The sequence below is a fragment of the Hyalella azteca genome, unplaced genomic scaffold, assembly GCF_000764305.2.
Source record: "Hyalella azteca isolate HAZT.00-mixed unplaced genomic scaffold, Hazt_2.0.2 contig14244, whole genome shotgun sequence".
In the NCBI taxonomy this organism is placed as follows: domain Eukaryota; kingdom Metazoa; phylum Arthropoda; class Malacostraca; order Amphipoda; family Hyalellidae; genus Hyalella; species Hyalella azteca.
This window is the reverse complement of record NW_025944135.1, coordinates 251,349-264,742: the sequence shown is the minus strand read 5'-3', so window position 1 is coordinate 264,742 and position 13,394 is coordinate 251,349. Positions and strand designations below refer to the sequence as shown.

The 13,394-nt window shown below is 41.2% G+C and overlaps 1 protein-coding gene across 1 annotated transcript in view; it reads right to left on the bottom strand.

Annotated features, from left to right (window-relative positions):
* Window positions 1–1,362: 1,362 nt before the first annotated feature.
* The window catches only part of LOC108679965 (glucose dehydrogenase [FAD, quinone]), a 25,624-nt gene continuing 13,592 nt past the window's right edge, over window positions 1,363–13,394 (bottom strand). Inside the window, exons 7-12 of the mRNA XM_018168712.2 lie at window positions 12,867–13,021; window positions 8,518–8,692; window positions 8,129–8,202; window positions 7,026–7,177; window positions 6,670–6,731; window positions 1,363–2,463 (exon numbers count right to left, since the gene is read on the bottom strand). Of these exons, the coding sequence (XP_018024201.1) occupies window positions 2,387–2,463; window positions 6,670–6,731; window positions 7,026–7,177; window positions 8,129–8,202; window positions 8,518–8,692; window positions 12,867–13,021 (695 nt within the window). The 3' untranslated portion in view covers window positions 1,363–2,386. The remainder of the gene's footprint in view (window positions 2,464–6,669; window positions 6,732–7,025; window positions 7,178–8,128; window positions 8,203–8,517; window positions 8,693–12,866; window positions 13,022–13,394) is intronic.

The following is a 13,394-nucleotide window of genomic DNA, read 5'->3' as shown; positions in this document are numbered from 1 at the left end:
ACGCAGATGTCGAATTCTTTTGTGTGGAGTAGCACGTATTTAACAAAGCCATCAAAGTTACCATATTCCGATCTCAATTTCACCGTGCTCTTCGCGAGGGAGTTCCTAAGGTAAAGAAATACTCATGCATACTTCCTCCCTTCTTTCCGGTCCGCACGTTAGTGTTGGAATCCTTCCATTGCAAATTTTGCATCAAGGATATCTTTTCTTAGATGCGACTCCTTTGGTGCAATCATAAATATCCTACCCTCGTCGGCCATCTCTCTCAGCATGTCAATCTGACGCTCTCTTTTGTAGGAAGTATGTCAATTTGACGCTCTCTTTGTAGGAAGAGCCCCTCGATTTTGGTAAGCAGAATGCCAGACTATCCCCTTCTTGGTACGCTTACCTACAGCGACACTGCTCTGTCAGGTGTCCCTAGGTCATTATCTCCTTCATTTGGAGTTGCACTATTTCCAGTTGCAGCATGTGTTGTTGCATTTGCTTCCTAATCTCTAAAAAAGTTCTGAGGGTAAACTCTTGCCCCACGCGCGCGTCTGTCACATACGCATGGGCCACTCACTTGAGTAGCTAGGTCATCACTCCTCCAAAAACTACCGTATTCACCGTTCCTTCTAACAGTGTGTTCCGCCACCATATCGCTGCCTTGTCTTCCCTGTGATGGTAGGGCCTGTGAGTGTGTGGGTGGGTCATAGCGTCCAGCAGGAGCCCTTCTTTGCGGAGGTAAATCCTTGCTGCCTCCTCTTCTGTCGGCTTGCTCCATTCGTTTCCGTGGTTTTATTTTAAGAAACGAACAGTTGTAATTTGTGCAGTCCTCTTTTTTCATAACACTCCAGCATAGCTTAGGGTGACAGAACGTGCAGTGCTTTCCTTTTTTGCACCCTCGCGGATGCCCTCTTCCGTAGGTACAGAATTTATAGCACAGTCTGGGATGTGAGGATCTGCAACCATCGCCTTTTCTGACTTGTATACATTTATTTTGCAGATACTTCCAGCAAATACCTTTCCTTGCTGGTGACCTGCTTGAGGGTACTTCTGCAACTTGGGTGCATGGTAGGGGTGGTAAGGTTGGAAGAATTGGAAGGGATGATGGCAAATCATCTTCAGGGTCTCTCTATTCGGGGGTTTGGTCGGTGGCCGAAGCGTAGGTGGTTGAGATCAGAGGAAAGGCGGCAGGGTGAGATGTTGGGGCACTGAAAGGGCTGACGGCAAGAGTAAGGGTACCCACACAGTTAAAGCAGGTTTGCCCGTGCGGGCAACCTGCCACAATAATGAACATAGGATTATAATGTAAGTGTTCACAGTGAAAACCTGTACGAATGGGCCAGCGCCAGGCCTATTTATTTCAATTTCAGGTGCCAGCCTCAGCAGTAACCAGCACGCTGGCAACCTGCTTTCACTGTGTGGGTACTCTAAGGCTGGCGGTAGAGGTAGGTTTGGAAGTGAGGGAAGAGGTGGGAGAGGGGGTAGTGGGCGAGGCAAGAGTACAGTTCGCTGCAAGGGAAGAGGAGGTGGCAATCGAAAGATGTGGCCAGCACCACCGGGCACGCACCCATCAGTTTAGGTTTTTCTTCCATGGCTGCGATAAGCTTAGTTTCGCTTTCTTTGAAACTTTCACAAATGCTCACCACGCAGTTCTTACATTCATAGGAGACTCTGGTCTGGTCGAGCCGAACAAGGCAATAAATAGGTAATTCTGTACATTTTAGATGAATGAATAATGCATTTGCTGCTCTGTAGTAAAAGTGCCGCATTGAAAAGCTCCTTGAAAATTATGAACGAACTACCCATAGGGAGTTGCATCACAACATATTTAGCCATCTTACCTTGTTTTTCTCATTATACTATTGCACTGGATATTTTACACTATAACACTGAATATCACTGAATTACAATGAGCTCATACACTGACCGCAAAACTTTGAGCTCGAAACGCTGGGCTCACATACCGCGCTGTAGTGTCGACTGGAAATCATGAATATCTTCAGTTCGAGCACACTTGCAGCTTCCCTCACTTACTACAGCTTAACTCTCTTATTTGTTTCACTGATTCAATTTAAACACCTGACACTTAATGTAAACGTTTCACTGCTTCACGTATTGAATGCTATAATTTCATTGTACAGAGCTGTTTTTGCCAAGTATTTTTATAAATAAAGGAGTAATTTTCTGAACACTTTTACACTGAACAATTGTACTATTTTTTACTGACTTCCCTTCTTTTCCGCCGAAACACTGAATTGCTTCACTTGAAGGCAAGCTGTACAATTAAAAACTAGCCAACAAAAAAAATGAACGTCAACGATTTACTTCAGTTCGAGCCAACCGCGGCACGTCCTGTCCCGGCCGCGTCTACAAGGGAAGTCCCAAGTTAATTGATATTCAGTTAAATTTTTCCATAATCTTCTTTGATTAGATCTGCCCCTCTTTCCCCTATCATGACCACCGGGGCGTTCGGGTTGCCTGTAAGAAAAGAAATGCATTACTGATCCATACTTTGGTGAGTAGTGAAATTAACTCGAATGTGACAATAATATATCTTTCCGATCACAATTAAAATATCAGTGACCTATTCATAAGATGGCTTAGAGGAGCTATGTATTTGTGAAGGGCCAGATCTATACCACTCACGTTAAACTAAAGCTCACATTGCTTTCCGTCGTTGTCTAACCTTGAACTAGTTATCTCTAAAGTCAGATCACAAACGTTACTCGCTTCAAAAACAGCGAGCGGTCCTCGTTGACCGGTAAAAAGCTAACATTTGACAACCATTTACCATCAAGGTTCTGAATCGCTCATGAACACTGGAAATGAGCATTGAATTATAAAATATAATAATAAAAATCGCTCTTCATAGATACATGAGGTAACTCTTGTTCGCGCTACGAACTATCAGCCGCCCTTTAATCACGAAGATTGACATACTCTCCTTAAAATTTTCACTTCGTAAAGCATTTTCAACGAGAAGTATCTACAAGCTAGCTGGTATAACATCGTCAGGTCCGCCTTTTCGTTGAAATGGAAAATTAAAGGGCGCCGATGTCTATGAACCATGAACCGAGCGAGTTCGCAAACAGCTGCAAAATTAATATTCTGAATTTCCATTGCAATGATTAATGTCGTCCATAGTTTACGAGTTAACGTGCGAAGATTGGTAATAAATAATTCGAATTGTCATGGCTAAATTCTTCCGGTTTCTTCATTAAGACTGGAGATCTAACTCACCTTTAAGGAATTTGTCGCAAAAAATGGAATTTGTTAATAGTTAAAAATTTAAAAGCAAAGAATAGTCTACAAAAATTCATATCTTTATAGAAAACGTTTCGCTACATATCTTTATAGAAAACTTCCAGCTCCATCGTCAGTTCGCAGAATCTAGAATTTACATAGAAAGTCACAAGTTAATAAAATTGAAAGCACAGAACACAATTAAGAACCTAAATTTATAAGTACTAGGGCACAAAAAACCTATCTATTCACAATTTCAAGTTGATAGGAGTAACAGCTGAATTTAAACTGGGCCTAAGTTTAAACATGTACAATGCTTCTAAAATACGCAAATCTGATGTACAGGAGGTGGAAACTTACACCCTAAAGTCACTGTCAGAAACAGGGACATCACACTGTTCGGCATGAGTGCGCACAGCCGAATGAGGAGGGCGCGATAGCAACGGTCCGGTCCTACAACTCCTCCCCTTATGCTCAGCGACGCTGGAATAAAGATTGCGTGACGTCATCCCGACGTACGAAGATGTACATCGTGCAAAACGAAATTGATAAACCAGGGACTATCGCATATGAACAGGGAGGGAGCATATCTTTATATCTAAGGAAGAACCGATTTTGAAACTGTTTACCGGAACAAATGAAGTTTGACGTTTGGAAAGTATCTATTGAACAAGAAAGACTTTTAGTGCTCTTGACATAGCTTCGGTCGCAGGGCCGAAGTATGGAAAAGAACAATAAATAACTTTCCTACTATCGCGCTCGGGAGCTAGCTCACTGAATCGCTTCGACATGAATTTCTTGCTTTGGGTATACACCAAACTTGCCGGAAATCCATTAAGCGAGATATTATTTCATAAAAATTATAAATCAGCGTGCATAGCATGGTATGTTGAACAAATGTGAAAACCTCTATATAATAATATTGAAGCCCATTTAACTTGAACCGGAATGAACAAAAACTAAAGAAACTTGTATACTGAAGTCTATTGCCTAAACATTCACGAATGTTAGCCCTGGAAATATTAGATAGGACGTTTTCTATTGTACACTAAAAGCTAAGCCTCGTCTTCGCCGACCTGTCAGTCTCCTGCAAACCTGCCTTGAATAAACTTGCTTTCTCTGCCATGGTCTCTGCTTGTACTACCAGTGTCGTACGGGATTTAGTCTCGTACGGGATTTAGTCAGCGCCGTAATTAAGGATATTACAAAACTGGTATTTAGACCGGTGAATGTCGGTTTTCGGAACACAGAAGTCAAAAAACGGCCATTTGATTTCTTAATATTGCAACCGAGGAAGGACAAACTATTGTTAAATTCAAGCTCCATGGTATATGTGATAGAATTATGTTGCGAGTTAAGGTAATCAAAGAATGGTTTTAAATGGGAGTGATGTTTGGAAATTTGAAAGGTGTCATCGAAGCATCTGTTATAGAATATTGGCCTAAAATCAAGAGGACAATTGGCCAGCCAAGAAACCTCGTGAAAACATATAAAAATATCTGCAAAGATCTGGCCAAGCGGTAGTCCCATGCCTAAACCGTCAATCTGTCTATAAAACTTGCCAGAAAATATGAAAAACTGATAGTTAAAAACTGATAATTCTAAAAGAGGTTTGAAAATTTACGGTTAAAACCAAACACAAGATCATTAATGTTTTTGAAAAGAGAATTGAGACAAATTTCAATTGTTTCGTGAAGGGGTACATTGGTAAACAAATTTTCTACGTCAAATGCGATCATACTAGAATCCTGAACGTCAGTAAAATGTTTCAAGCGATCCACAAACATAAAAGAATTATCAACGGTATACTGATTAGTCGTAAGACAATTAAAACCAGTACCAGAAATTTAGCAAGTTTAAAACTTGGAGTATTATACGCAGAAAAAATTGGTCGAAATTGAAACTTAGAAGAAAAATCCGACTTGTGATGTGTGACCTCGTGAAAATGTGTTTCACGAGGTTTCTTGGCTGGCCAATTGTCCTCTTGATTTTGAGCCAATATTCTATTATAGATACGTCGATGACACCTTTTTAATTTTCAAACATCCCTCCCGTTTCAAACCTCTCTTTGATTACCTAAACTCGCAACATAATTCTATCACATTTAACATGGAGCTTGAATCTAACAATAGTTTGTCCTTCCTCGATTGCAATATTACAATATCTAATGGCCGTTTTTTGACTTAAATACCAGTTTCTTTAATTTTTGTTCATTTCGGTACAAGTTAAATGGGCTTCAAACATTAATATACAGTGGTTTTCTAATTTGTTCAACATACCATGCTATGCAAGCTGAATTTGAATTTTTACGAAATATTTTCTGGCTTAATTGATTTCCGGCAAGTTTGGTGCATACCCAAATCAAGAAATTCATTTCGAAGCGATTCAGTGCATGAGGTTGCTCCCGAGCGCAATAGTAGGAACGTTATTTATTGTTCTTTTCCATACTTCGGCTCTGCGTCCGAAGCTATGTCAAGAGCATTAAAATTCTTGTTCAATAGATACTTTCCAAACGCTAAACTTTCCAAACGAACATATTGTTCAAACAGAACATATTGTTCTGGTAAACAGTTTCAAAATCGGTTCTTTCCTTAGATATAAAGATATGCTCCCTGTTCATATGCGATCGTCCCTGGTTTATCAATTTCGTTGTGCACGATGTGCATCTGCGTGCGTCGGGATAACGTCACGCAACCTTTATTCCAGGGTCGCTGATCATAAGGGCAGGAGTTGTAGGACCGAACCGTTGCTATCGCGCCCTTCTCATTGGGCTGTGCGCACTCACGCCGAGCAGTGTGATGCCCCCGTTTCTGACAGTGACTTTAGGGTGTTAGCTTCCACCTCCGGTACTTCAGATTTGCGTATTTTAGAATCATTGTGAATTTTTAAACTTAGGCCCAGTTTAAATTCAGCTGTTTGCTCCTATCCCCTTGAAATTGTGAATAGATAGGTTTTTGTTCTCTATTACTTGTAAATTTATATTTTTAATTTTAATTGTGTTCTGTGCTTTCAATTGTATTAACTTGTAACTTTCTATATAAATTCTACATTCTATGAATATGAACTGACGATGGAGCTGGACTCCAAAACGTTCTCTATAGAGATATGAATTTTTGTGGACTAATCTTTGCTTTTAAATTTTCAGTTAACTTGCGATTTTAGCAAATAAGTGCCCTCAATTATTTAATAATAGTTTTACAACCTCAATTACGCCTTAAAATCTATTTTTATCCATATATCAGATCCAAACAAAAATACATTTGAGGCAACTAATTTTTTCAAACAATTACGCTGCCCGAAATGTCATAAATAATAATACCTCTAAAATTTGATTGGATTGATGCGTGAAAATGCGGTTTTAAAAATATATGACGTATGAGTTATAATTTAATACAAAAATTGAATTACTCTATTCGAAATAAACACATTAATTTCTCTCACCGGAAACTATTTGAGGCATGATTGACGCGTCCATGACGCGTAAATTCCTGACACCTCGCACGCTGGAAAAAAATGCAAATTTTGAAGTAGAATTTTCTTGATGATTAAAAAATATGATTCACATACAATGCCTACCTACATGAACCTAAAAATCTTAGTTATTTTCATTTAGTTAATTCTTTTTAAAATGAAATTAAGAACTAATTTCATGTGAACCAGCTTCAAAAAGTTACCGAAATAATGAGGTTGCGCATATGGAAGATACGTCAAAAATTTTTACTCGCTTTCAGCAACATAGCACTATTTTAGACTAATATTATTTTATTAGCTCTAAGTAAGAAAGTGCAAAGTCTCACATGAGCCGCGACGTAACCACCCCCATGGGGTCGGAGTCTGGAGCCATCTTGCAGGTGCCGCTGATGTGCAACATCACACCCGTCATGCCGCGCACGAAACATCTCCAGTAGTCGTCGGACTGGAACTCAAGATGCGCGCAGCCAGGAATTGGCTGCTCGCAAACAACCAAATTCATTTGACGCATATTGTAAATGTGACCTTACATTTGAGATACATTGGTGTTCCATCTAAGGCGGGTTCACACCATACTGCCGGGCACGTACCAGGCACATGACATTCACGGTTGAGTCCAATATTCTTTACTGCATTTCTATAGCAGCATTCACGCCATGGGCATGGCAGGTGCTTTGCACTGCTGGTGTGAATGCTTCTATAGGAATACATTATACAATATTGGATTGGACCTTCTCTGGCAAATGCATGGCATGTGCCTGATATTAAGGTGTAAACCCGGCATAAGGGTCTGAGTTGGGAATCGACCCAGGAAAGTCATCGAATAGATATTCTTTGTTAAAGATCACTAAATAGATTTTGATAGAGACAAATTTCTTAAGTTGAACAGAATTAATTTTTATATACCGCGAGGGGGTGCACCAATGTCAACCGGCTATGTACTGCAAAAAGCGCGATTATGATTAATTTTGAATTTTTATTTTACCCATCCGAAAAAATTACTCATATTCAATCTGTAGAATTTCCGATACTCAACCAGTCACGAATATTTTGATGCATTATAATTGAATTTATTATAAATCGGTTGGCTGTGAGCATTTCAGGTTGGACTGATAACTATAGGCGCTCAATGTGCAATTGAACACGAGCATACGTATTTCTGAAACGAAGGCGTTCAGAAGAAAAAAATTTACAACTTAAATAAGAGTTTAGATAATTAGATTAGCTTATGAAAAAATCTTGCACGTGTAAAACATAGAATATACATCATACGACCACAATTTTATTCAATAAGTTGAGAAGGAAAATTACTTGTCAATTATTATTATTATGGTTAATAAATTTCTCATAAATCTTAAGCAACTGTGAGGGAAAATATAAGATAATATTTCCTGCTAACAATTTGAACGCCGATTATTGTGCTGCTCACTTTTTTGAGAGGTTCAGCTCCGAGCGCCCTACGGAAGATCTTGGCATTCCCTAACTTCAGTGAAGCCTTAGCAGCTGCGAATACAAAGTAAAGATTCTTTCACACAAAGTCAACATTAATATAATCCATAAAATAAAGAAGATAACATCAGTAAGTAGTTAATACCGATGTCAAACATAATATAATATTTTGCTTTCATTTTCAGTGTATATTTTTCAGATGAAATTCTTTTGGCTGAAATATAGCCTCTCAATATTGTAAAATTGGCAGGAGATTAAAGAAACGATTTATATATTTATCAGCGTTTGCTGACTCTAAGCCACAGTTTACTTTTAAATGAAACTGTTAGTGAAATTCAAAAAATACCAGTCCATATTCTTCCCGTGTACCTTTGACCATAAGCTCGACGTCGTCGGGGTGACTGAGTGAATTGTCGTCCAGGACGGGCGGGTCGAAGGGGTTCCTAGACTTGAGGGTCACCGTCCCGACGCTCTTCGGTCTGGACAGCATCGGAAGCATGATGAAACCATCTCTACCCAGCGTCGGTCGATAATATTCTCGGACCTGGACAGTATAAAGTAAAACGTACTAAAACATCAGCAATAAAAATTAATTTTAGAGAAAATAAGCATGAAAAGGAGTAGTAGGTAATAAGATCTGTAAATCCTACATGTAGGCCGAGAGTATAGGCATGTTGGACAGTAGTTCGTCAGAGCAAGTAATGTGAAAAATTGAACATACATATAATGATTGTACAGATGGTTTGGTTACGCATTTCACAATCTGAAATACTTTATTTCAAGTATTTTGATTGGCCAGGTTAAAAATGTAAGCCGCGACTTCCTTGATTTTCCTTGATTTTCCACGAACAACAGCAGAAATCACAGCGACAAATGCAGCAGCTGCGGAGCCAGAGACCCCTGGCATGTGCAGTGTTACAGCAACTAAGGACGCAAGGAAAGGAAGAGTCTAGCATCATGATAGCTAACATAGAGGCAGAGCTGGGCAGCGCTACTTTGAAATGTAGCGGCGCTACCGCTACCGCTACATGCTCTAAATGTAGCGGGCGCTACCGCTACACCCACTAGATTGTAGCGAGCGCTACCGCTACCGCTACAGTAAAATGTAGCGCTGCTACATTAGCCTCTACAATGGCCAAAATTATTGGAAATCTCTAAATATTTATTGTTCTGCTATTGGGATTTACTCATAAACATTTAATGATAATTAAACATTTTCAAAGCATATCAATGCAACTGTTTTGCAATTAACCTAACCGAACTAGTACGGGTTAGATACGGTAAATAAAAGTTACAGTTATTTTTATGTTTTACCTTCCCTACATGGATGTCTACTTTAATCTACCAGTCTAAAAAATTATCCACATATACATATAAAAATCAGTCTTTTATTTGTATATATTTGTGGATTATTTTTGAGATTGGTAGATTAAAGTAGACATCCATGTAGGGAAGGTGAAACATAAAAATAACTGTGTAAAACTAACTGTAAGCAAACTGAAACATGAAAAAATACCTGTAAGTGGTACTGGTAACAACTTAACAAGTAACAACTAACATGTTGACACTAGTACCAGACTGAGGTTGACAACAGTACACCGAAATATTTCGTACAGTTTTATTCTGTTATTTTTATTATGTATGTATCATGCTGGATTTTAAATAATATTTAATACTATTAAGTAAAATCTAAAGGCTTTATATATAAATGTAGCGGTAGCGCTGTAGCGGCAAAACCTCGTATCGCTACTCAAATATGTAGTGGCGCTACCGCTACCGCTACATTGCCTTCAATGTATCGCCGCTACCGCTACTGAAAATGTAGCGGCCGCTACATGTAGCGCGCTACTGCCCACCTCTGCTAGCTGGGTGGGCTACTGCCCACCTCTGCGAACAGACTGGGAGGCCATTGGGAATGAACTCCTTGAAATTGACTGAAGATCTGAGTTCCTGGAATTATACGCCGAAACAATGTACAACAAACTGCGAAGTATTACTGCACGAATGCGTGCGTCACACGCCGGGAAAAACGACTCCCAAACGCCACATAATTCCGAAGGACAGACGGATCCTCATGAGAAAACGAGCGAGCTTGAACAACCAGATAACGGCCGCCTCCAGGAATATATAGAGGGGCGGAGGCTGGAACATCTAAAGGTTAAAATTAAGGAAACTGAACGACAGTTGCAGGACTCACACGAGGCCGAGCAGCAAATTGCAGTGGCGCAAGTGGTGTCTGCCATTCGAGAGAATCCCAAATATTTCTACAAATATGCCCGCCCACAGGCCAAAATCAGAGCCTCAGTGGGGCCTCTGAAAAATAACGATGTCCTTGTTGGAGACGACCAGGGCATGTGCGAACTTCTGGGAGCTCAAATTGAAAAAGTATTCAGTGAACCCCGATACTCAAGACAGGAGAATGAAATTGGAGTCATTTAAGAATTTCCAGTGGAGAGGGAGCTGATGAACATTGAGTTTGAAACACCGGATCTAGAGAGGAGTATCCATAAATTAGCTACGTACTCGGCTCCCGGGCCAGATGGGGTCCCTGCAGTATTACTGAAAAAATGTGTCGGTGCACTAAATGTCCCTCTGACTTTGCTCTGGAAAACATCATTGAGAGAAGGAAATGTTCCAAGTGACCTAAAATTAGGGCAAATTACCAAAATTATCTACAAAGGAGGTGCAAGAGACAAACCCCAAAATTACAGGCCGGTTACATTAACATCACACGTAATCAAAGTATTTGAGAAGGTTGTTGCCATAAGTTTGGTGCAGTACATGGAAGACGCTGACCTTTTCAACAGAAGGCAACACGGTTTTAGACGAAATCGTTCCTGTTTGTCTCAGTTACTGGAGCATTACCACCAAATCCTGGCCATGCTGGAGGAGGGCCGGGGCCGGGGTGGACTTGGTGTATTTGGACTTCGCAAAAGCGTTTGAGAAAGTTGACCATGGAGTGCTCTTCAGAAAATTAAGACTGCTGGGAGTCGGAGGTGAATTGCTGGCATGGATCCACAGCTTCCTAACAGAAAGACTACAAGCTGTCGTTGTAGGAGGCTCGAGATCGAGCGAGGCTAGGGTGAAGAGTGGAGTACCACAGGGAACGGTACCCGGCCCAATCCTCTTCCTCATTCACATCACCGACATAGATGTGGCTGTGAACCACGCCACTGCATCGTTATTCGCGGACGACACCAGGATACTAATGACCATAACGGACAGGTGGGACTGCGAGATGTTGCAAGAAGACCTCTCTGCTATATATGACTGGGCCCAAGCGAACAACATGCAGTTCAACGGGATTAAGTTTGAGATTCTGAGATGCAGAGGTAGCGGAAGAGCTGGTATGTAGCACCGCTACCTAGCACCTGACAACTCGGAAATCGAAGAGAAACAACTTGTTCGTGATCTAGGAGTGTTGATTAAGTTAATTAATTAGGAGTTAATTAAGTCAATTTTGGTGATCACGTAACAAACGGCAATAACCGCAAGAGGTAGGCGACAGATGGGGTGGATCTGGCTGACGTTCAGAACAAGGGAAGCGGAACCGATGATCACACTCTATAGAGCCCTTGTAATACCAATTCTCGAATACTGCTGCCAGCTCTGGACCCGGTTCACACTCGGCGCAGTGCGGCAACGGGAAGGTGTCCAGCGAACCTTCACTTCCAGGATCAGAGGGATGAAAGAGTTGAACTACTGGGAGAGGTTGAGGCGCCTGGGTCTGTACTCACCGCAGAAGAGGAGTCATTCAAGACTTCACTTTGTGTCATTCTGTACACATGGAAAATGATAACCGGAATGGTGCCAAACTTCGAGAGCGAGACCTCCAGGATTGAGACATATCACGAGAGAAGGGGAGACTGTGCAAGATCCCACCACTACGTAACAGATCCGCAGTCAGATTTCAATCCCTGCGGGAAGAATCACTTTCCGTGGCAGGGCCAAGGCTGTTCAACGTCCTACCAAAGGATCTAAGAGAGAGGGAGTTCACCCTGAAGGCCTTCAAGAGACAACTGGACGTGTTTCTGAGTACAATCCCAGATCGACCTCCGCTGCAACACTACCAGCGGCGAGAAGCAAGCAACAGCATCGTGCATCAGGTGGCCCTAATGAGGGCGGATGAACGATAATCAGAGGCGGCGATCCACCGTGGTCTGGGACTGCTACGTCCCAAACAAGTACCAAGATTTATGAGCGGGAAGGCGATGAGCCTCCTCTCTCAAATTTCGCAGTTCTTAAGCAGTGCAGTGCCGGAAAAAAAACGCTTAAATTTATTCATACTAATAGGTCCATAGAAGAAAATGTTCTCAACTTGAAGATGTAAGTCCAGTGATAACAAACGACGACCCAGAAAGTAATAAATAGGGGGTTCCATGGTCAGGTACTCGAAACTCAATACTGTAAATTTCCCCAACGTTTATTTTATTGACAAGCTGAACTTGCAGACAAGATTGAATGGAAGTGATGAACTGTTGTCGCTGTTAAGCGCAAAATTTATTCTAAAATTTTTTACACTGTCACTGTCAAATTTTTACACTGGACACTGTCAAGTTCATTTAAATCCATTCCGGCAGACGACCACAGTACGGCCGCTGGCTGTTGACGGTACACAATTGTACGTACGACTTGTTTACCGGAAGCAGGACGTGCTTGGAAGTTTTCACGGTCTTCTGAGCTTGCAATTTGATAGAATATTAGTTAATAAGACTTACTGATTCTTGGAAGCCGCCCAAGGAGAAAAGACCATAGTCTAGTCCTTCAAGCGCACATCCCAGGAACACTTGAATGTCCGGGACGGTTGGCTCATCTGGATTGTGGACATTCAGCAAATACGATGCGCAGGCACCAGTAGGAACACTCAACGGACCTGGGAAAGATAGCTTGTAGAGTTAGTATCTCGTATACGAGCGTGAACATACACCGCACAGAGTTGAACGTTCTATGAGCGCGCTTTTATAATTAAGAAAATTTAATTCTGAACTACAGGGGCTTGATGCGCGTAAGGCCTCAGTTTAGTCCATTAGTCCTCACCATTGTTCAAAAAAAGGTGACAAAAGCTGCCCGCGCAACTATCGCCCTGTCAGTTTGACAAGTGTCGTTTGCAAGGTAATGGAATCTGTTGTGAGGGATCGATTGATAGATCATTTGACTGCTAATAATCTCCTATCAGACTGTCAACATGGCTTTATTGCCGGGAGATCCTGCACCACTAACCTCTTGTCGACTCTGAACGAATGGAC